At 52.5% G+C, this 22673-nt stretch overlaps 1 protein-coding gene across 1 annotated transcript in view; it reads right to left on the bottom strand.

Moving 5' to 3' along the window:
• Positions 1-22673, bottom strand: part of LOC147890762 (protein GAMETE EXPRESSED 2-like) — a 334794-nt gene that overhangs the window by 23437 nt on the left and 288684 nt on the right. The window contains exon 14 of the mRNA XM_087389820.1: positions 21542-21766. Within this exon, the coding sequence (XP_087245946.1) occupies positions 21542-21766 (225 nt within the window). The remainder of the gene's footprint in view (positions 1-21541; positions 21767-22673) is intronic.

Here is a 22673-nt window from a genome sequence, read left to right as displayed (position 1 = left end):
CATGAAGTGGAAAACACTGCAATAGTGCCTCAGTCAGGTCGTCGGTACAACTGTCCTAGGACTACTTCAAAGGATCGGCTCCGCAATGCCAAGCATTTCCTCTGATCTTGATTCATGTACTTGGGCATGATACAAGTAGATAGGAACGAGAGCATCTCATCATACCACGACCAGGGATGACTCCGGCTTCTACCGTGATCGGATCCGCCCGAAAAATCGCTGCTAACTCCGCATTAGGGAACTTGTCCTCCACTCCCGTTGGCAGCTCTCCAGACTCTAGTCGGGAAAGGTAATCTGCAACCGCATGCTGTGAGCCCGGGTGATGGATCACATCAAAGTCGTATTCCTGCAAGAGCAACACCCATCGTGCCAATCAGCCCATAAAACTTTGCTGCTTCACCAAATATAATAATGCAAAATGATCAACATGGAGGACAAACGGTCGGCCCAATAAATAATGCTGAAATTTCTTGACAGAATAGATCATGCCCAGTCGTTCCTGGTCCGTGACAGAACAATTCTTTTCGGCCATTGAGAGCCGTCAGCTTGCGTAGTAGACTGGGCGATACCATTTATTTGCATCTTCCTGCATCAAGACGCTCCCAATAGCTCTATCCAAGGCATCCACGAACACATGAAATTTCTTGTCCCAATCCGGAGACAGCAACACCGGTGCTCTGGAAAGCTAAATCTTTAGCTACTGGTATGTTTGGTCACACTCTGTGGTCCACACAAATGCCTTCGGTTCCACATGTGCCAATGCATTCAAGGGAATCTCCATGTGAGCCAGGAACCACAGATGTCTGCCATGCCATCGAATTTGGTCCAAGAACCGCAAGCATTCCTTAGGCGTAGTTGGTGCTAGGGCTTGCATAATTACTGTCACTTTGTCCAGATCCACCGCAATTCCTTCCACCGAGATCACATGCCCTAGGAGTCGGCCGCTGCGGATTGTGAATGCGCATTTCATCGGATTCAGACTGAAGGAGACTTCCTTGCATTGTTGAAAGCATTTCCACAAGTGCTCCAGGTGCTCGTCGAATGTGCCGAACACACTGAGGTCATCCAGGAAAATCCTCATGAAATCTGTCAAATAGGACCCGAAGATCTCCTGCATTGCCTACTGAAAAGTCGAGGGAGCATTCCGCAATCTGAACCACATGACTGTGCAGACATAAACCCCCCATGATGTGATGAATGCTATTTTGGGCTGGTCTTCCGGAGCCATTCGGATTTGGTTTTACCCGCTATATCCATCCAAGGAGTAAATCTCATGCCTTGCCACTTCATCGGGCATAGAATCCATATAGGGCAAGGGAAATGGATCAGCTAATGTGGCCGCATTCAACTTGTGGTAGTCAACACAAATCCGCAATTTCTTATTCTTCTTTGGCACAATGACAATCGGGGAAATCCACTCTGGATTTTCAATCGGTGCGATGAATCCCACCCGCAACAAGTGCTCCAGTTCTTCATGCGCTTGCTTGGCCACGTGCAGATTCATACGATACCTCTATATCTTTGTCGGAGTGACATCTGGTTTGAGGTTGACCCGATGTTGGTTTTTTGGATCCAGACCCTTCATATCCACATAGTCCCAGACGAACACATCGGAAAATTCCCGCAAGAGGGCAATCAATTCGCTGCGGGTTTCAGTTGTTAACAAAATGTTGACTTTGACTAGTTTAGATGCTCCATTTGATCCAAGATAAACCATATCCAAAGCATCTTCCTGAACTCGCGTGTGACTCTACTCATCCGTTCTTCGAATTCCCTCTCCTGCTGCAAGAGATCCCGTATATCCAATTCTGCTGCTACTTGTTGGGGCTCAGACTCCTCCGGAATAGGACTGGCCACGTCCGCCAGGAAACTTTGACGCATGTAACTATCAGTAATGCCTTCCACATCAATGGTGAAGATAGGAACCAACTCCGGATTTGCCTTGAGAAAGGCTTCCTCCTCATCATCCTCCAATCTATCCACCATGTTCACCGTCTCGGCCAACATAGGTCGGACCGCATCTGCCAATGGTGCCGCCACTCCCATTGTGACCCACACTTTCTTCTTTCCTCTCCGCACTGAAATGACGTTCCGCTTCCAATTTTGCTTGACTTTTGCTTGCCGCAACCAAGGCCTACCCAAAAGGACACTATACTCTGGTGTTGCGGCTTCCATGTTGAGCACCACAAAGGACACCACAAATGATATACCCGCCACCTCCAGAATAACGGCCTGCAAGATTCCGAGTGGCCGAACCCAGCGTAGATCAGCCATATGCGGACTAAGGATGGCACCGGCTCCTAGGACATCTATCCCATTCTTGGTAGGTCTTCAAAGTGACAATATTGACCCTCGAACTGCCATCTACCAGCACCTGAGCAAAAGTACGACCTTGTGTCTTTGCGGAAATCACCGGAATTCTCATGTCAGTCAAAGGAACTACCGGAACTAGGCATGAATCAGCTTGAATAGCTCCAACTCTTCTAGTTTAGACTCCGTGTGTAAGGAATGCAACAATTGCCGGTGGAATCCCGGAACCAGATTAAGCAATCTGCCCAATGAAATTTGGATAGGAGCCTCCAAAATGCACTCCAACAAGCATGCCAGACCACCGGGCACTTCCCATTACATGCAATGGTCTAAATGGGAGAGAGGCCCCGCCTACACAGTAGGCACTTGGAAATCTTTTATCAGGCTACCTGAAGATCAGAGACTACAGTCCGTAAGTCACCTCAGAGGGGTAGCATGCAGGATTCATCTGATAGATGCAGCCATCCCGGTGGAATGGACAGTTGAGTTGCCTATTACTTCCACCACTTGGATGGGGGCTTTTTCGAGGACATCAATTCCTTTATAGGTGATCGCTCTCCAAGGTCTCGGGGAAGATGCACTGGTCTTTGATGTTGGGGATGGAGGTTTACTTTCTACATCCAAGGATGGCATTCTTCTTGAGGTTGCCTTTCAGCCTGTCAGGATTGCTCGTTTTGTGGACCATGGAGCGGGCTTGCAGTGGTACTTAGACCCTGACCCTCTGCTCTTGGCCTTGGGATCCTGGAGGTTGTGGTTATATGGAGGTGCACCTATCAGGTGCTTGCAGTGGGACCCAGGAGAGTGGGAGTGGATAGATCATGGGCACTGAGAGAGGGGGATTCCCTTCTTTCGTTTCACGGTTGGTAATGCTAGGAGATTTCAATTGAACAGTAGGGGTTGGATTCCCTCCAGAGCCCCCCATTGGGAAAGCTTCTTCATCACCGCAGATTTGCGTAGAAATTTTTGGAGGAGGCTCTAGAAACCCCTCAGAAATAGAAAGATCACTCTTTTCTTTTGGCTTTCTATTCATGGAGGGATTGCAGTGAACCTGTGGAGATCACGATTTGGGGCTGATCCCACTTGTCCTCGTTGTCATTCTGCAGAGGAGTCAGTGCGACATTGCCTTTGGGACTGCAGTCAAGCGAGGACTGTTTGGAAAGGGGTTGCTCGGATACTCAGCATCTTTCACACTTCCCCTTTCTTCATGACTTGGGGCTCGGTCGCATGGTTATCTCTTACCGGGCCCCAGGTGTTTTATGAGGGTGAGCCTTCTTCTTGGGCACTCTCAGTCCGCCGGCAGGTGATAGAGCCCTGCTCTCTGCAGGATGTACCACTTACTCCCTTCAGAGCTTCTCATGTTTCAGTGGACACCTCTTGGGAGATTTTGGCTAGCATTTCCTCTTGGCACATTTGGAGAGCCAAATGTACTGAGGCCTTGGATGGCACCCAGATACACCCATCACAGGTGTTCACGGGTATTTGGACTGACACGGTTCACACTTTGATAGCCATATGGGCTAGCATGCAGGGCTCTTCACGGGCACCCTCTTCTAGAAGGACTATATTTCTTCGAGTTTGGAGGGGTTCTCCCTTTTTCTCGGAGGTTTCTACCGGATTGAGATAGCACTATCAGCCTCAATCCTTTCTTTTTGGCTCTTGAGCTTTTCGTGCATTGCATGATGTATCCCGTATGGAGCTTGCTCTAATGGTTTTTCTTTAATACTTAATAGAAGTGTCTTTTTGCCAAATAAAAACAAAAAATACTATCATTCCACATGATGGGTTGCCTATCAATCTCTTCACGAAAGGAAGGAGGAATCCTCCGAAGAGTGCTCCCGAAACTGGCCCATGCTTTCAGAATGGCAACCATGAGAGGGGACGAAGGTGATCTGAGGTGTGCTGTGGTGAAGATCCACCTAATACTGCTCATCCAGTCTCCTCCTGAAGAAGGTGTGCACCTTTGTATGTTGCTAATAAGAAAGGCCTTCCACTGTTCCTGCCCTGGCATAAGTCCCTGCACCACCATCTCGCAAAGTAAAGCTCTCCACTGTAAATCTGGATCAATAATATTGAGACCCCCTTCTTGTGTAGGGAGGATTAGGGTCTCCCAAGCCACCCTGGCTAAGGTATCTGCTGTGCCATCAAGCCCACTCCAAAGAAACTTTCTGATCGATCTCCTGAGCTGAGTGATGTAGTCCCTAGAATAGCACCAGCAAGAACAAACAAACCAGGCCGTGGCCAAGAGGACCTGGTTGACCACCACAACTCTAGAGGCAAGATTCAGCTTGGCTGAGCTCCAAAAAAGGAGCTTCCTCCTGATGCTCTCCAACACAGGAGCAAACTGCTGCGTGGAAGAAATATCCAAGCTCAAGGTGAGCAAGCACTTACCACTTATGGAAAGGGTAGATTTTAGCCTACAAGACGTCATTTTCAGAAAAAGACTAGCAATTCCCATCAGTTCAGAAGGAGGAAAATGCAAACACAAATGCAGGGAATGCAGACAAAGGTGCAAAGGTGACGAAAGGCGGACACAATTATTGCAAGAAGCCTGGTCATTACATTGCCGAGTGTGAAAAACGGATTGCCAATGAGAAAAAGAGGCAATGCACAAGTAGTAATTATGTTGCGCCAGCTGAGAATGCAAATGCTTCACCATCTCATGCAAATTTTGCAACAGAGGGAGAGGATTTTGTATTTACTACATTTCAGGACAGATTTGGTGCTAGGGGGGATTCAGAGTTGCATATGATGCTCCTCATGCTTCATCCGGTGATTCTTCCTTTGTTGCCATAGATACTTGGTATCCAGATAGTGGTGCATTTAAGCAAATGAGTCACAAGAAAGAGTGGTTTAAAGAAATCAAACCTGTTTATGGTGGTAGGCAGGTTACTTGTGCTAATGATGAACAACCAAGAGCTGCACATGGAGAAGTTGAGTCCGCACCGACTAGGAGTCAGAAGACTAAGCATTGCACATGGAGCAGTCGAACCGGGAGGTCCACATAGGGTAATTATTTTACCGACTGGGAGGAGTCGGCGAGCTACAAGTGATTGAAGCCATCAAGAGTCGGAACAGTGGAATGGCTAAAGGAGACAAAGACATCACCAATTGGGAGAACGGAAGAAGATTCTCGGCAAGGAGAAGGCAACAGAAGGGATGAAGGGGAGGGGAAGAAGGGGGATGGGTATTTGATGATTGAGGAGAGGATAGTGGGAGGAAGGATTGAGTCACAAGCTCGCTTGGTATATCAAGATGGTGTCTTGTTGGTGTATTTTCATTGTTATGCTTCCTTTCATCTCTAATGCAACTCCAAGTTCTCTTGATTTTCATATGTCCCTCTCTTCATCCCCCTTCACCTAGTACAACGGACCTTGTGTCATGTGGCTTGAGTTATGTTTCATTCATGTTGAAGGTTGACTCTTGTGATTGCGCTCCACTTTAGCATCTTGCTCATTCACATCACTCTTGCACTCGTATCACATTCGAACTATCCTCCCTTGATTGTTCCATCGTTTAACCCTACCTTCAATCCAAGTCCAAAATGACTCTCTGGCATGAAAGGCATACTCTGCTCTCTAATCTAATAATGACTGCTGCAGCAAGGTGCCCTTGAATCCAAGCATCTGTAGGCCTTTTCTGCTCTTCCCTTAGAAGAGTTGCTAGCTGCTGGCGGATACCAATCTCTCACCTGAGAATCTCACCTCTCCTGACACGAGCAAATGAATGATAGAAGTTGCTAATATCAGAGAGGGCTGCGGCTACATATGAAGGGGATAGCTGCCCACCCGGCATGTGAGATACCCAAATCCGTCGTAACACTGCCTCTCTGAGGCCCTCCTCTGCATAAAAGGCATTTGGATTCCTGATATTGGCAGAACGGCCTCTCACCCAAGGCCCTGAAATCATTAAGACAACAGAAAAATGGTCAAAAGTGGACACCCTAGTGCTAATGCGTATTGTCCCACCTCTATCCAGAGCCCAATCATCCACATAAAATCTATCAATCCAAGGCATCTGCAATCTCCTGTTCGACCAAGAAAACAGAAGAAGTTGTGGCTGAGTGTGAAAAGCATCATCATACCAAACATCTATGCCACTGAACTAAAATAGGAAGGCATCCCAGGCTGCTCTCTCTAGGGAATGAATGCCACCTTCCCTAACCCCTCTTTTGTTTGTGGACATCTCAACCATGTTGAAATCACCCCCAATCCAAGACTCTGCAATGGGGGACCAAGGAAGCAGCTCCTTCCATAGAAGCACATGATCCCTTCTCAAATTGGGGCCATACAGGTTGAAAAAGCCAACCTTATGCCCACCAATGAAAAGAATGATCCACTGAGCTCTAGAGGGGACTGTGACTCCATGTCCAATCACCAAGGGAAGTATCAAAGAAGAGACATAAATGCAAGTACCTCCCCTGGTGCCTAAGGTAGGCAACCAAAAAGTATGACTTGAAAGAAGCTTATCCGACTTGTCACAATCTCTGACATCCAGTTTTGTGTTCCGGAAGCATAAGGATATCAATGTGTCCCCAAGTAACACCTGGATGAAGTTAGTTATGAATCAACTATCTACAGCGGCAATGCGGCACACCTCCACGGCCCTAAACGTTCCAATTCACAATCCTCATCAATGAGTGGAAGAGGTCGGATAAAAAATCCTACCCAACTTGGTAGCGGAGACAACCCTCTCCTGGGAAAAACTCCACCTATCAAGAGGAGGGAAATCAACTAAGGAAATCACTCCCACACCTGCTGAAGGGGAATCTCAGTTCAAAGGGATCCCGATAACCTGCTCCTCAAAAGTAGAGGGTACAAACTCCTCGTCTAACTCAATCTCTACCAAGTCTGCCAAGACTGCGAAGGAATTCCTGAGTGACGAGCCTGGTGACAGTGTGTGGAGGATCCCTGCAGATGGTGCAGTAGAAGCATAACCCCCTTGCCTCTATCAAGAGGTGAAGAAAGAGACGCATAAGAGGAAGGGGGCTACTGAAGTGGAGGGTGCTGAGCAATAACATGGGTGTCGGCACTAACTCTCACCACAGGTGGTAGCCCCTCCTGATAACCATTTAAGGGGACAGGGGCAACCACATCAACACTAGGAACCAAGACAGGGATGTATCCTGCCTGTAAGGATGAATCTGTGGCGCCAAGAGTATCCTCCTGAGGTGGAGGGGGAGTACCAACTCTGATTGGAACCCAATGGGGGACAATGTTGTGCTAAGGGTCCTGGTCGCGCTGAAGAAGAGGGTCTAGGATGAGAGGCTGTGGTGGTTGAAGGTCCTAGGCGAGAGGTGAAAGGTCCAGTAGCGCGTGAAGAAGTGGTAGGTAGGTGCCGCCAAGGTGCTGCACCCATAGACCTTTTGGGTCTTTTCTTTTTCCTTGGGCAATCTCTGGCGAAGTGCCCAGAAGTCTTGCAAATCCTACACTGGTCTCGTCTCCCAATGATCTTGACTCTCTACCAGAAGAATGAGCCATCTGGACACTAAATCATGATATGGTAATCTGCAAGGTTAGGGTCAAAGACAATGACCCTAACACATGGCACCCCATTCAATTTGCTTGCCTCTGCTGATGAAGAAGGCATGCCAGGGAGAGTGGGGATGTCGGTGACAAGGCTCCAATGGATGATAAGAGTCGATGGTAAACCTGAGGGAGGCCGAGGAATCTGATGAAGAGTGAAGAGACCCGGCTATCCTCCTCCACAGGATCAAATCCCAATGTGAAGGGCATCAAAAAATCCTCCCGGAGCTCAGTGCCAAAGGACTAGCCTCGAGCATTGTACCTGCTGTGTCCGGAGAATCAAAAACCACCGGAAAGAAGCCTCGACCAAGAGGAAACGGACGAGGATTGGCTGAAGGATGGTCCATCGCCAATTGTGGTGTGAAGACTCGAACACAATGACACTCCGTCCGCTCTAGACTGCGAGAAAGGAGAAGCTCGGGAAGGGCACAGAAGGGCGGAAGGAGGGTGAAGGCAAGGCAGAAGGGGACAGAAGAAGGCAAAAGGAGATAGGGCAGAAGGAGGCAGGAGGAGGAGGGGGAGGGTGCTGAGGGGGGCGGGGGAGGGGGAGGGGGAGGGGGCTGAAGGGGGCGGGGGAGATGGAGGAAAGGAGCGGGGAAAGGGGGAAGGGGATAGGGAGAGGGCTGAGGGGGGCGGGGGAGATGGAGGAAAGGAGCGGGGAAAGGGGGAAGGGGAGAGGGAGAGGGCTGAGGGGGGCGGGGGAGGGCGGAGAATGGGGTGGGGAAGAGAGGTGAGAGGGTTGGGGGAGATGGCGGGGGAGGGGGAGGGGGGCAGAAGGGGGGGGGGGGAAAGAGGCCGGGGTAGGGGGCTGAGAGTAGGGGGAGGGGGCTGGCTGAGAGGGGAGGGTCTGTTTTTCCATGGACTCCTCGTCATCGTCATCCTCTGCCTCCTCAAATGAGCTTGAGGCATTTGTGTCACTGTCTGAAGAAGAATCATCAACATCAGGATCAGGACCATCGGGTGCAACTGAAGTGCTAGCACCATCTCCAGATGGTTGAGTGTATGATCGTGGCTGAGAGGGGAGGGAGGGCAGATAGGAGCGGGGAGGAGCAACAACCTCGAAACACTCCTCGGACTAATTATGCCCTACTTGGGATTTTGTTTTCTCAGCTTCACATGATGTAATTTTCCTTTGAGCTTTGCTCTTGGAGTTTCATTCATACTTAATAGAAGTTTTTTTTTCTTTTTTTTTTTTTTTGGGGGGGGGGGGGGACAGCTTCTCACATCACTAACCTCTTGCCTTCAGTAATACTTCTGAAAGAAAACAAGCCCCCAGCTCAGACAACCATCCATAGAAAATCCGATTTTAAAATTGCTAGAATTTTCATCAATAAGATAGGGATGGATGCTTGTATTAGTAGAAAACATCTGTAAGAGAAAAATTTATCTCAAAATCATGCCTTTACACATAATGGTATGGCAACCAAGACAACAAAATCACTCAAGCATACGTTGGCATTTAATGTACCATACATTGTCTTTTATAGTTCCAAACTATAAATAATTTTACTTAGTATTGTTTATATTAAGGTCTCGACGTATGTAGCTCCTGCGAACGCCCCCCCCTCCCTCGCTCCCGTCTACCTCCCCCTCGCGCTGCACGGCCCCTCCCCTCCCCCTCCTCCCTCACTGTCGCCTCCCGCCGCGGCCCTCCGTCCCCCTCTCCTCCCCCTCCACCCATCGTTCCCCCCCCCCTCCGCTCCTCCCCTCTCTGCTCTCTGCTCCCTCCCCGCCCCCCCCCCCCCCCCCCCCCGGCCGCTCCGCTCCTCCCCTCTCTGCTCTCCGTTTCCTCCCCGCCTCCCCCCCCTCGCGTTGCGCTACCGCCCCCCCCGCCCCCCCCGCTGCGGCGCAACGCTGCCCCCCCCCCTCCTTCCTCGCCTCTCCGCTCTCTGCTCCCTCCCCCCCCCCGCTGCTCCGCTCCTCCCCTCTCCGCTCTCCGTTTCCTCCCCCCCCTCGCGTTGTGCTACCACCCCCCCCCGCCCCCTCCTCTCCCCCCCCGCTGCGGTGCAATGCTGCCCCCCCCCTCCTTCCTCGCCTCTCCTCCCCGCCCCCTCTCGTGCGGCGCTGCCACACCCCCTCCCTTTCCCTCTTCCTCTCCCCCTCCCTGCGCTGCGCTGCCCCCCCCCCCCCCCTTCCCCGTACCTCTCCATCCCTCCCTCTTGCCCCCCCCCCCCCCCCCCCGCCTCCGTACCACTCCCCCCCTCCTTCGTCTCTGTTGTTTTCTTCTCTTTCCCCCGACTTGGAGCGTTCGCAGTTTGTCAGTGCGGTATGGCGGCCAAGAGCCCGGAACCCGGTGGCCCAGACGGACCCCCCCCCTCCATCAGCCGACCGCGTAACACTGACAGAGCACTAGGTCTCCTTGGTGAAGCAGGCCTCCACGGACTTCTCCCAGACATCCGTTTATGGGAGAGTCATTGGCTACTCCCCTTCACGAGCAGACTTCAGGGACTGGTTGCAATCCACCCTCTACCTTGAGGTCAGCCACATTGAGGAGGTTGCACTCATGGGACGTGGTATCTTCTGGCTCAAGCTCTCCTCAGCACAGGCTGCGAGCTATATGGTCAGGCGATCCCCTACTTGTGTGGGTGGGAAGATCATCCTTATGGTCCCATGGTATAGGGGTTTCAGTGTAGCGGACTTCGATGCCCGCTTCCGCATTCCTCGCCATCCAGTTACCCTCATTTTCCCAGGCCTCGCAACCGAGCTTCGCCCGATCATCAAGGACCTGGGGGTGCACTTTGGCTGGCCCATGCAGGACACCTACGTTGATGCGGTGGCAGCCCAAGGGGTGCCACGTGTCAAAGTGGCAGTCCTAGATCTGCAGAGTATCCCCTCGGAGTTTGAGATCGAGACGGACACAGGTGCGGTGACGCAGCGCATTGACGCAGCGCATTATGGTCACTGGTCGCCCAAATCAGTGTCTGAGATGCCATGGCTTTGAGCACCAGGCGCGCTCTTGCCCTCGCTTCATGGGGACACAGAAGGCCCCCATCCAGGCAACTCAAGATCCCCCCCACCAGGCATCGACACCCCCTCCCGAAGGGGAAGGCTGGACTAAGGTCAAAAGAAAACGGAAAGGAAACAAAGCACGACAAAAAAACCTTCCCATCTACAGCAAGAGCCCCCCCCTGTGGTCACCAATCAGCAGCAGCCCGATAAGGGGAAGGAGAAAGGGAAGGAGAAGATCAGCCAGCCTCCCCTCATCCTTCACCCCGCCCTCCGCCCCCTCCCCCCTCCTCCTCGGTCCCCCGACCTCCACCCCCTCCAGGAGCCCCCCTAGCACCGGTGGTTTCCACTCCCCTCTTCCTCAAGCATGATCCAGAGGGAACCCCCCTCTCCACCTGTGCCACCTACAGCCCCGAAGCCAGCACAGACCTCCCCCGCGCCTATCCCTCCTGACCTGGCGGAGGGGAGAGGCCCTTCCCCGCAGAAGGCCAGCACCACTCCAGCTTGTTCAACAGCCAGCACCCCTCTCTCTGGTTCAGACTCGTCATCCTCGTCCCCACACCCAAGGCCTACTCCTAGAGCTCTACCTTTGGAGTTTTACCGAGCAAGACCTTGGGATTATTTGGATGCAGCGGGTATTGGCTCCTTCCCTGCATGCCTAGACATCAGCATCTTCTTCCTCCGCAAGGGGGCGGAGGGTAAGGTGTTTGTCCTTGCCCCCACGATGGTCCTAGCTATTCCTTCACTATCACCAGTGACGGGAATGAGCAATGGACGAATGAAAATGTTTGGGAGACGATTCGAGATCAGTCCTAGGAGCAGGTGCAGGATTGGATCGGTAGCAGAGCAACGGAGCTTCTTCAGCAGCAGTGGAAGGAGAGTGATGTTCGTCTGAGATGGCACCACAATGCCAAACGATTCCGCCTTTTGGTCATTATTCGGCCGCCTCTGGAGTGGGTCTACGCGGAAGGGCTCCGCCTGTGGAGGACCTCAGAGGTAGCGGGCTTCTACAGTATTTCCCTGGCAGAGGCGTCGAGCTGGTTAGAGAGAGCTTACCACCATGGGACGAGGGGCCTCTCCCCTCTGTTGAAGGTTTTAGAGGATGGGTCTGATGATCCAGCCTCTCCTTCGAAACCCTCACAGAAGCACCTTCGTCTGCACACTGGACATCCTTCGACCACCTCGACATCGACCGCAAGCAGACAACTGTTTGTGGCCCATCTCCCCTCTTCATGAGTATACACATTATCTCTTGGAACGTCAACGGGTTCCAGTCATCAGGAACCCGCGGCTCGAGGAAGATGGTGCTCAGACAGGAGCTCCAGCCAGCCTTGGTGGGAAGGGTAGATGTGCTCCTATTGCAGGAACACAAGCTTTCGGCTTCTCATACCAGTATTTGTGGGAAGGTCCTCACAGGACGCTCCCCCACCTACTGGGAACCTTCGATTGGCGAGCAGGGGAGAAGCGGGGGTGTCTGTACCTCCATCGACGCTTCTCTAGTTCAGCATGTGTGTGGTTTTGGCACTCTGATCTCAGGACGTGCGCTTTGGGTGGGCTTGAATATTGAGGGATCCCGTATCGGCATCCTCAATATCTATGCCCCGACCGACCGGAGAGCCACTTTTTGGAGCTCTTTGACAGACTTATTGCCAAAGATGGATTCTTGGATTGTAGGAGGGGACTTCAACAACCTTGAGACCCTAGAGGATCAACAGGGACGGGGCCCAAAGTTCCTCAGTATAACTCAGGGGGAGCATGCAGATTGGGACTCCTTCCTATTCGTAGTGGGAGGTCGGGACAGCTGGAGGGAACCTTCCTTTCGCAGATGGACAGGGAGTCTGGACTTCTCGTGGGGTTACAGGAGGGAGGGAGGCAGACTTCTGGAGTGGCTGGACCGTTGCTATGTCAGCGATTGGGCGCTTGGCAGAGGTGGAGTCAGGATGGGTTCCAAGACCATGCCCCAGTCATCCTAGTCCTGGACTCAACCTCTCACTCCTCACCTCCACGCTCATGCCGGATCCCAGACTCCATCTACTCCAGAGCAGCGGTTCGCAGCACGATAGTGGACTTGTGGGAGCAGGATTGGAACCCCATGGGGAATATGGCAGCACAGGTAGCTTAGGCGCTTGCCGAGTCTAGTCTCATCTGTCAGCAAGAGGCGATTCAAGTCGGGCAGCAGTGGTGGGCGAAGGAGAGGGGTCTCAGACAAGATCTCGCCTCGATTTAGCGGATGCAACAGTCTTCTCCAGGCTCTGAGGAGCTCAGACGGCAGGAGGTTCGAGCCCGCCGAGCCATGCTAGAGGAGATCACCCAGCGACGCTCAGAGTTCTCGTTTCATGCTTCTAAGTCCTTCTGGGCTAGGAAAGGCGACAGGATGTGCAGAGAGTTCTTCAGGACTCATGGCCAGAGGTCAGCAGGAAAACAGCTCCGATCTCTTAGAGCGCAGGATGGTAGTGTCGGGACAGATCTAGACGAGGTCCGGACTTGACGATAGATTTCTACAGATCCCTGTTCCAGCAGGAGCCCCCAGACCCTCGTGGCCGCCTATGCAGGGAGGAGGTGTGGAGGTATACAGTGGAGGTATACACTGCTGCTTGTGCAGCCTAGCATGAGTGATTCCCTTCTCGCCCCTTTCACCGTGGCAGAGATGCAGGATGCGGTGAGCGCTATTGATGGGCAGAAATGCCCAGGTGAGGATGGCCTCTCTAGAGCTTTCTTCACCACCTTCTGGGAGTAGGTCCACCGGCCCTTGCTCGCAGCCTTCCAGCATATCTTCTCCAGCGGACAGATGCCAAAGAGCCTTGCGACAGGCTTGATATGCCTCATCCCCAAAGGGGGGGACCGTCAGGAGATCAGACAGTGGCGACCTATCACCCTCCTCCCGACTGCCTACAAAATCCTCGCCAAGATGATCAGTAGCCGCATCCGCCCCCTGCTACACGACTTGATCCATGACACCCAGACTGGTTTTGTCTAAGATCGCAGCATTTTGGACAACATCTTCACTTTCTTAGAGGCGACGGAGTGGGCCCAGCACAGTGGCCAGCACCTTGCCATACTCCTCCTTGACTTTGAGAAGGCGTACGACACGGTAGACTGGTCCTTCTTGGAAGGTACACTCTCTCGGTTCGGTTTCCCGGACGAGTGGATCAGAGGTATTGCTAGCATCTACAGGTCGGCCGGGTTATCATCAGCGGTAGGATGGGGGAGAGATTCACCCTCGATCGCTCGGTGCATCAGGGCTGCCCGCTTGCGCCCTACCTCTTCCTATTTTTTGCGGAGGCCATGACCCACTTCCTACGAGCCCGTACCACTGGTCTTCGCGGGATGCGTCTCCCTATTCGAGACGATGCAGAACTTCTGGACTCCGAGTATGCAGACGACACAACCCTATATGTGCAGGATGATATCGAGTCACTGGAGTGAGTGAGACTGTCCTTAGAGGGGTTTTTTTTTTTTCAAGAAAAAGACTTCTAGTAAGAGAAAAAACCCGCGAGAGCAAGCTCAAAGCAGAATACATCATGAAATCATAAGGATAAATTAAAAACCCCCTCAGAGTGAGGTGGAAAACAACCAAGGTTGAGGCTGAAAGTGCCACCTCAACCTTGTAGTAGTCTCAGAGAAGAAAGGAGAATCCTTCCATTCCCTGAAGAAAGAAGCCCTCCTAGCTGAGGCTGCACGGGAGTCTCCCTCCATACCCGTCCATACGGCCATCAAAGTATGTACGGTGTCTGTCCAGATACTAGCCAATGTGTGCGAGGGATGAACCTGAGTACCCTCCAAAGCCTCTTTGCATCTGGCTCTTCAGATATGCTAGGATGCTATGCACGCTAGGATCTCCCAAGAAGTATCCACAGAGGCATGTACAGCTGTAAAAGGAAGGTGTGGTACCACATCCAACGAACAGGACTCAATCTGATGATGTCGAACCGAAATGGCCCGAGAGGAGTCAACTCTCTCATAGAAAACCTGAGGTCCTGTAAGAGAAAGCCAAGCCACTGAGCCCCATGTCATAAAAAATGGGGAGTGGGCAAAGTGACTGAAAATCCTGGCTACCCCCATCCAAATCTTCCTCGCCTGTCTGCAATCCCATAAGCAATGTTGAATAGTCTCTGAAGTAGAAAGGCATCGAGGGCATGTAGGGTCGGCTCCGAACCTGGACCTCCAAAGGTTCACTGCAATCCCACCATGGATAGAAAGCCAAAAGAAGATAGTGATCTTTCTATTCCTGTGGGATTTCCAGAGTCTCCTCCAAAAGCACCTCTGTAGATCCGCAGTGATATCAAAAGTCTCCCAATGAGGAACTCTGGAAGGTCTCCAACCTCTACTACTAAGCTGATATCTCCTGGCATTACTGACCGTGTAACGAAAGAAGGGGATGCTCTTCTCTCGATTCCCTGTGTCAATCCACTCCCACTCTCCGGGGTCCCACTGCAAATACCTGATGGGAACTCCCCCATAGAGCCAGAGTCTCCAAGACCCGGTGGAGAGTAGCCGGGGATCTGGGTCTAGGAGCCACTCTTAATCTGATCCCTGCACCAAAAGACCTACAACCCTGATAGGCTGAAAAGCAGACTCAAGCAAGATGTCCTCTATGGACTTGAGCAATCTGCCACCATCCTGGACACTAAAAACCAAAGCATCCTCCTGTGCATCTCGAAAGGTCGAAACCTGGCCGAAACCTGAAGCGGAACACCGCCTCTCGAAAAAGTACCTGCCCAAGTAGAGGAAGTGAGTGGCATATCATCTATGTCTACCGAAACCTCTGGAAGGGCTGCCTCAATCTGGGGGGCATCCCTGGCGGACTGATCTCGAAATCTGAAATCTCTCACCCCTTACCCCACCAATAAGTACTTGGCTCTGGGCTGATCTGTACGAAGAGGAAACACCTCTGATCCAAGCATCAGTAAAGCCAAAGCGTAGAAGCGTGCCCTCCAAAAAACCCCAATCTACTCTGTCATAAGCTTTTTCAAAATCCAAAAGTAGAATGGCAAGATTCTGGCCACTCTGCATGGCCCACTCTGAAGCTTCCCAGAAAGAAAAAATGTTATAAAAAATGCTTCTGCCATGTACAAATCCCGTCTAAGTGTCATGAATAAGATCAGGGAGAAGTGGTTGCAATCGGAGGCTAATAGCCTTGGTCAAAATCTTGTAACAAGTCCCCAGAAGTGTGATAGGCCTCCACTGGGACACTAAATTTCTGCAACATCCTTTTGGGATAAGGTGGATGAGACCCTCTGTAACCCACCCAGGCATCTCGCCAGAGTCCCAAATGGCCTGCAGGGCTGAAGTAATATAGTCTCCAATCATATCCCAAAATGCAATAAAAAAAGACGGGGTGAGGCCATCCGAACCTGGGCACTTGCCCTTCTGAAGGGCTGAAAGTGGAGTCCTGAACTCTGTGTTGGTGAAAGGTGCATCGAGTAGAACATGCATACCCGGATTCACCAACACAGGGATGCTTTGCCAAATAGCCTGTCTAGCATCCTCTCTATCATGTGTCTCAGGATCAGCAGTAAGAAGGGTGGCATAGAAATCTGAAGCTATGCGTAAGACATCATCAGGCTCTGTCTGTAAAACCCCATGTGAGTCAATAAGCTGGGATACACTCTCTCTACTATGTCTAGGGCCAAGAGTAGAGAAAAAGTGTTTATTGACTCTACCACCCATCTGAATCCAGAAGGACTCCCGTGCATGAAAGGCATACTCTGCTCTCTGATCAAGCAATAACTGTTGATGAGCCCTTGCTGCAGCAAGGTGCTCCTGAATCCAAGCATCTGAAGGCCGTTTCTACTCTTCCCTCTGCAAAGCTGCCAACTGCTGGAGAACACCGATCTCACGTCTGAGAATATCTCGTCTCCTGGTACAAGCAACTCAGCGGTAGAAGTCGCTAATACCAGAGAGGGCAGCAGCTACATGTGATGGATATGGCTGCCCACCCTGGACATGAGCAACCCATATCTGCAGGGCTGCCTCTGTAAGGTCCTCCTCTGTGTAAAAGGCATCTAGAATCCTGATTCTCGCAGACCGCCGGCCTCTCAAGTGAGGCTCTGAGATAGCTAGCACAACAGGAAAGTGGTCTGAAGTGGAAACCCTAGCAGCAATGCATACCGATCCACCTCTGTCTAGTGCCCAATCATCTACATAGAATCTGTCAATGCGTGCATGAATAGGCATCTGCTGCCTCCTGTTTGACCAAGAGAATGGAAGGGACTGTGGCTGAATAAGAAAGGCATCATCACACCAAGTATCTCTGCCAGAGAAGTGAAAAAGGAAGGCATCCCAAGCTACTCTCTCCAAAGAGTGAAGTCTGCCTTCTCTACCCCCTTTTTTGTCTGACTGTAACTCGACCATGTTAAAGTCACCTCCAATCACCCATGAATCCACAATGGCAGCCCAGGAGAGCAAAGTCTTCCACATAAGGACACGTTCCCCTCTAATGTTGGAGGCATACAGGTTAAGGAAACCAACCTTACACCCTCCAATCAAAAGAATAATCCACTAAGCTCTAGAGGGAATAATGACTCCGTGTCCAACAACTAAGGGGAGAACCGACTGCGAAACTGAAATAGAAGTGGCCCCCCTGGTGCCCAAGGCAGGCGACCAAAAAGTATGGCCACAAAGCAACTTGCCTGACTTGGCACAATCTCTAGAATCCAGCTTGTGCTCTTGAATAAATAAGATATCAATGGAACCCCCAGTAACACCTGGATGAAGCTGATCCCGGATCAGCTGTCTACGGCGGCAATGTGGGATGCCACCTAGGCCCTGTATGTTCCAACTAATAATCCTCATCGACGGGAGGATGTAGAGTGTAACACCTTACCCGACCTAGTGGCGGAAACAAACACCTCAACAGGGGAAGACCTCCTGCTCGAGGAGGGAGGGATGGGACCAAGTGGCGGAAAATAACCAGGGGAAAGAACCCTGCCACTTGAAGAAGAAGCCCTGTCAACAGGAAACCCAATCACTGGCTCCCCAAAAGTAGCGGGCACAAACTCCTCCTCTGGGAAATCTGAACCATCTGCCAGGGCTGAAAACAAGTTCCTGTGGAGCAAGCCAGACACCGGAGTGCGAAGGATTCCTTCTGAGGGAAGAGGATCAATAGTATAAACCATCCCCTTCCCTCTATCCAAGGGAGGAAGTGAGGACTGCTCTCTATCGTGTGTCTGCCTAGCCGCGGAGACCTCTACTGCCTCAAGAAGAGCGTCTAGCAGCACTGGATCTAGGGAAGAAGCTGCAACCGGGGAGGAGGTCGAAGCTTCAGCGTCTCGGACTATGCAAGGTGAGACTGGAGGGACCGCTCGAGGTGAAGCAGAGTCCACTAATGTATCCTCGTGAACTGAAGGAGGGATCTGCACACGTGCCGGAACCCACTAGAGAGCGTCACGTGCCCCTGAGGTAGGTGGGGGTCGAGGAGCACCTGATGGACCTGTCCCACCCCCCTGTCGAGGCCGAGGAGTAGGTGCTGGACCTGAACCACCACCATCCTGAGGAGGACCGCCATGCGAAGGTCGAGGAGCAAGTGCTGAACCTGTACCACCCCTCTGTCGAGACCGAGGAGCAAGTGGTGGACCTATACCACCCCCCTATCCCCCCTGTCGAGGCCAAGGGGCGGTAGCTGTACCAGAAGGCTTCTTGGGCCTTTTCTTCTTCCTGGGGCAATCCCTGGCAAAGTGTCCAATGGTCTTGCATGGCTGAGAGGGAGGGAGGGGGTAGGCTAGGAAGAGGAAAGGGAGAGGAAGGAGATGCAGGAAGGGGGCGGGCTGAGGGTAGGGAGGGAGAGGGCTGAGAGGGAGAGGAGAGGGAGAGGAAGGAGAGGGAGGGGCGGGGAGGGGGCGAGGAGCAGGCTGAGAGCGGGAGGAGAGGGAGCAGGGAGTGAAGGGAAGGGGGAGGAGAGGGAGAGGAGGGGGTGGGCTGAGAGGCAGAGAGGGGGCAGAGAGGCAGGGAGGGGGTGGGGAGGAGGCAGGGAGGGGGCGGAGAGGCAGGGAGGGGGTGGGGGAGCAGGGGGTGGGCTGAGAGGCAGGGAGGGGGCGAAGAGGCAAGGAGGAGGCGGGGGAGCAGGCAGGGAGGGGGCGGAGAGGCAGGGAGGGGGCGGGGGAGCAGGGGGCGGGCTGAGAGGCAGGGAGGGGGCGGAGAGGCAGAGAGGGGGCAGGGGAGCAGGCAGGGAGGGGGCGGAGAGGCAAGGAGGGGGCGGGGGAGCAGGCTGAGAGGGGGAGGAGAGGAAACGGGCTGGAAGGGGGCGGGCTGAAGGGGAGGAGGGAAAGGGAGGGAGCGACTGAGGGAGAGGGAGGGGCTGAGGGCAAGGGAGAGAGGGAGGGACAGGCTGAGGGAGAGGGTGCAGCTTAGAGGTTTTTTGCCTAGCCGCTGGGGCGAAAATCAATTGGCGTAAGTCAGTTGGTTTTCTTACAGATCCGGGAGCCAGCTCACAGTGGGGTATTTTCCTGGGGTTTCGCTGGATCCCTAGAGGACATACGACACGTTACTTGGGATTCCAGGTAGGCCTGGACATCATGCTGGCTCAGCAGTTCTTACCGGTCCTAGCCTCCATACGACGGAAGCTAGCCTTCTAGAGCACGGCTCGGCTATCCTTGGCAGGCAGGGCCCTTGTGGTCAACCAGGTACTTCTTGCCACCGCTTGGTATGTGGCCTCCTGCTGGTGTTTCTCGAGATCATGTGTAGCCCAGCTGAGGAGACTGGTGCGGAACTTCCTTTGGTCTGGCTCAGATGGTTCTGGCACCACCAGAGCCCGGGTCGCCTGGCAGACGGTCATTCTCCCCCATACAAAGGGCGGCCTTGGCATCATAGATCCAGAACTGCAGAGTCAGGCACTTCTTGGCAAGTTAGTCATCCGCAGTTTGACCCCAGGAGGGCAAACGTGGAAGCTCTTGCTTCAGCATGGTCTCAGCGCGTGTACCCCCCAGAGAGGGGGTGATTTGCAGCCATCTATCCGGTGGATCTTCACTTCTTCCCCATTGACTCAGCCCCGTTTCCCCTTCCTCCGTAGCCTCGTCTCGGTCTGGAGGAAGTTGCGACACAGCCTCTCCTAGGTTCCCCCTAGCTGCCGAGAGGAGATCGACAGACAACCCCTGATCTGGAGCAACCAGGTGACAAATGATACAGGTCGCCAGCTTGGAGAGAGATCCCATATCCCTTGGGCGCTCTGGGCGTGTGGGCCCGCGTGCTCGCTCCGGGTTTGGAGGGACGTCTACAGCCTGCTGAGCCCAGGCGAGCTGGCAACAACAATAGGTACAGCACGTGGGATCCAGGCTAGGCAAGCAGAGATCGATGCTGCCATTCTTGCAGGTTGGAGGATTCCCATGGTCACCAGCCAGACAGCTCTTCCCGGGAGATGAGAGGTGGCTAGGACAGTTCACAGCCCGGGGCATTCCTTTGGTGGTTGCAGGCCTTTTCTTGGACTCCTCGATCCACTTCTTCTCCGTCGCTGATGATAGCCGCCTCCAGAGCAAAGAGGCCGTGATCGACCCCTAGCTTCCCTGGCAGCGCCTTCGCATCATAGGGCTGCAAGGGAAAACATGGCATATAGACCCCCTGCTTATGCAGGACCAGGACTGGAGACTTTGGATATGGGAGGGCCGTTCCTTGACAGAGGTGGAGTGGCACCCATGGGAGTGGCGCTGGCCACCATTGGAGACCTCAGAGAACCCTGCCCCCTTCTTCTCTTACAGTGCGCGTACTGGTAGGCATGCTCTTGGGGCTCTCCAGCACGGGCTACCCACACAGGCACATAGTTGGTATGCCCAAGAAATATCTCTGGTCTTTCTTCACACATTCTAGAAGACTCTTTGGGCAAGCTGGCGGCTGAGGAAGATCTCTTACTTTCTTTGGATGGTGGCACACAAGCGGCTACCAGTTGGCAGCTGGCTAAGGCAGATGGGGCAAGAGGGGCACTGCCAGATGTGTTTTCAGGAGGAGTCGTCCCTGAAGCACTGCCTTTGGAGCTGCTCGCATGCGCTGACAATTTGGAAGGGAGTCATGGGGATCTTAGCGCGAGGGCTGCACCCGAGCTAGGACCGATCACTTGGGGAGACGTTTGCTGGTGCAGCACCGAGATGATCCAGTCTTCTTCATCACGCAGGCCACCTGGGTATACATGGACAGCTTCCCTTGGCACCTGACAGAGACAGATGCAGGAGCGATGACTCGGCACCCAGTTTGAGAGATCATAGGGAGCATTGCACGCTGGCATATCTGGACTTCCAGATGCGCGCAGACACCGTAGGAGATCAGGCTTCTTCTGCTACCTAGACCCTAGCAGACATTTGGAGCACGATCATTCACACGCTCAAGGGTCAGTGGGATTAGATTCAGGGGGAGTCCCAGGCAGGGAAGGAAAAGAGACGGCGCTTCCTTCGCGACTGGGACCACCGGGAGCTGTCTCCCAGCACTCTGCTCAGAGTCTTCAGTGGCATTACGCCCCCCCACCGTGGCTGTTTGTCCACTCTCCGATGATTATGCTCTGAGAGGCTTGTAATTAGCATTTTGGCTCCTCGGGCTGAATCCATTTTGTGATTGCAGCCCGCTGGCCTTTAGGCCCTCTTGTACTCTCGTTTTCAAGTAATATAACTAGCACTACTTTTTGCGCAAAAAGTATTGTTTATATTTGTTTCATCATGAAATGAAGGACATCCTCTCCCTGAAGGGCACCATGAGCGAAATGTGACCACTGATAGTAAAGACAAATAGATTGAATAGACAATGCTCAGAGTAAATCAAAACACTAGAGTGAAAAAGAAAATTACATTGTATTTTATACTATTTAGAGCTATGTTGCATTCAGGTATAGACGCTTGAAACTTAATTCCTTTCCCTTGGACGATGAAAAATCCTTTTTCAATGACAGCTACAGAAATTGGATTCCAATGAAAGTCATCTTCTTGCTTGACCTCCGTACTGGTTGTGCTGTTCTCTGGTAATTGTATAATTAAATTTCCATTTTCCATTTGCATGGTGATTTGAACTCGTATCTCATTGATATTCCCTGTTCAAGTTTCATTTGACAATTGTCTTAGATAAAAGGATCGATATATTATAAATGAGTACTGTATTGTCTTTGTATTTGAGATTGATCCAAACTTATTTTAAACCAAAACGATGATTGATTACATGAAAAGATTCCTTTTACTAACCAACTTTTATTTAGTACTAAAAAGTAGTAGCTCAATCTCTAAGAATAGGTGGAATTTTTCTTCAAGCGAGTGAAAATTAGGGAGAGCTGAGACAATGAAGCTGCAGCTCAGATCCCCGTCACCCCCTGTTGCCTCCCTCCCACCCTGCCTCGCCTTGCTGGTTCCCCCCGCCCTGCTTCCTCTCTCTGTGCCTTGCTGCCTCCCCAAACCTACTGTCCCTCCTGCCACTCTGCTGCCTCTCCCCTGCAATGCTGCCTCCCGCCGCCACTCTCTCCCTCTCCTTGCCTCCTCTTCTCCCTATTCCAACCCCTCCCCCTCCATATTCTACCCTCCCCTTTCTGCTTCTTCCTTCAGACTCCTTCCCCTCCTCTTCCTCTCCATTACGCCTTCTCCTTCAGCCTCCTCCCCCTCCCCATTCCACCTCCTCTGCCTCCCCTCCTCCCCCTCTCCCTCACCCCTCTCCCTCTCTCCTTCCTCCGATTCCGGCCCATTCCACCTCCTCCCCCTCCTTTTTCGGCTCCTCCCCCCAGCATTTCTCCCCTCTCAGCCTCTCTCCCCTCTCAGCCCCTCCCCTCATGCCTCTCTCCCCTCTCAACCCCTCCATTTATCCTATCTTTTTCTCAAAGTGACAAGACAGATCTTCATTTTGTTTGAATCCACCTTCCACATTCGATTGGCAAATGGCTACCCATTCAGCCAATCCTCATCCCCGTCAGCTGCGAGAACACGCATATTCCCCAAAGAA

Source organism: Dipteris shenzhenensis, chromosome 18, assembly GCF_047967505.1.
Source record: "Dipteris shenzhenensis isolate YYH24624 ecotype China chromosome 18, Dip_SZ_1.0, whole genome shotgun sequence".
Taxonomy (NCBI): Eukaryota; Viridiplantae; Streptophyta; class Polypodiopsida; order Gleicheniales; family Dipteridaceae; genus Dipteris; species Dipteris shenzhenensis.
The sequence above is the reverse complement of the archived record's forward strand: the minus strand, read 5'-3'. Positions and strand labels throughout refer to the sequence as shown.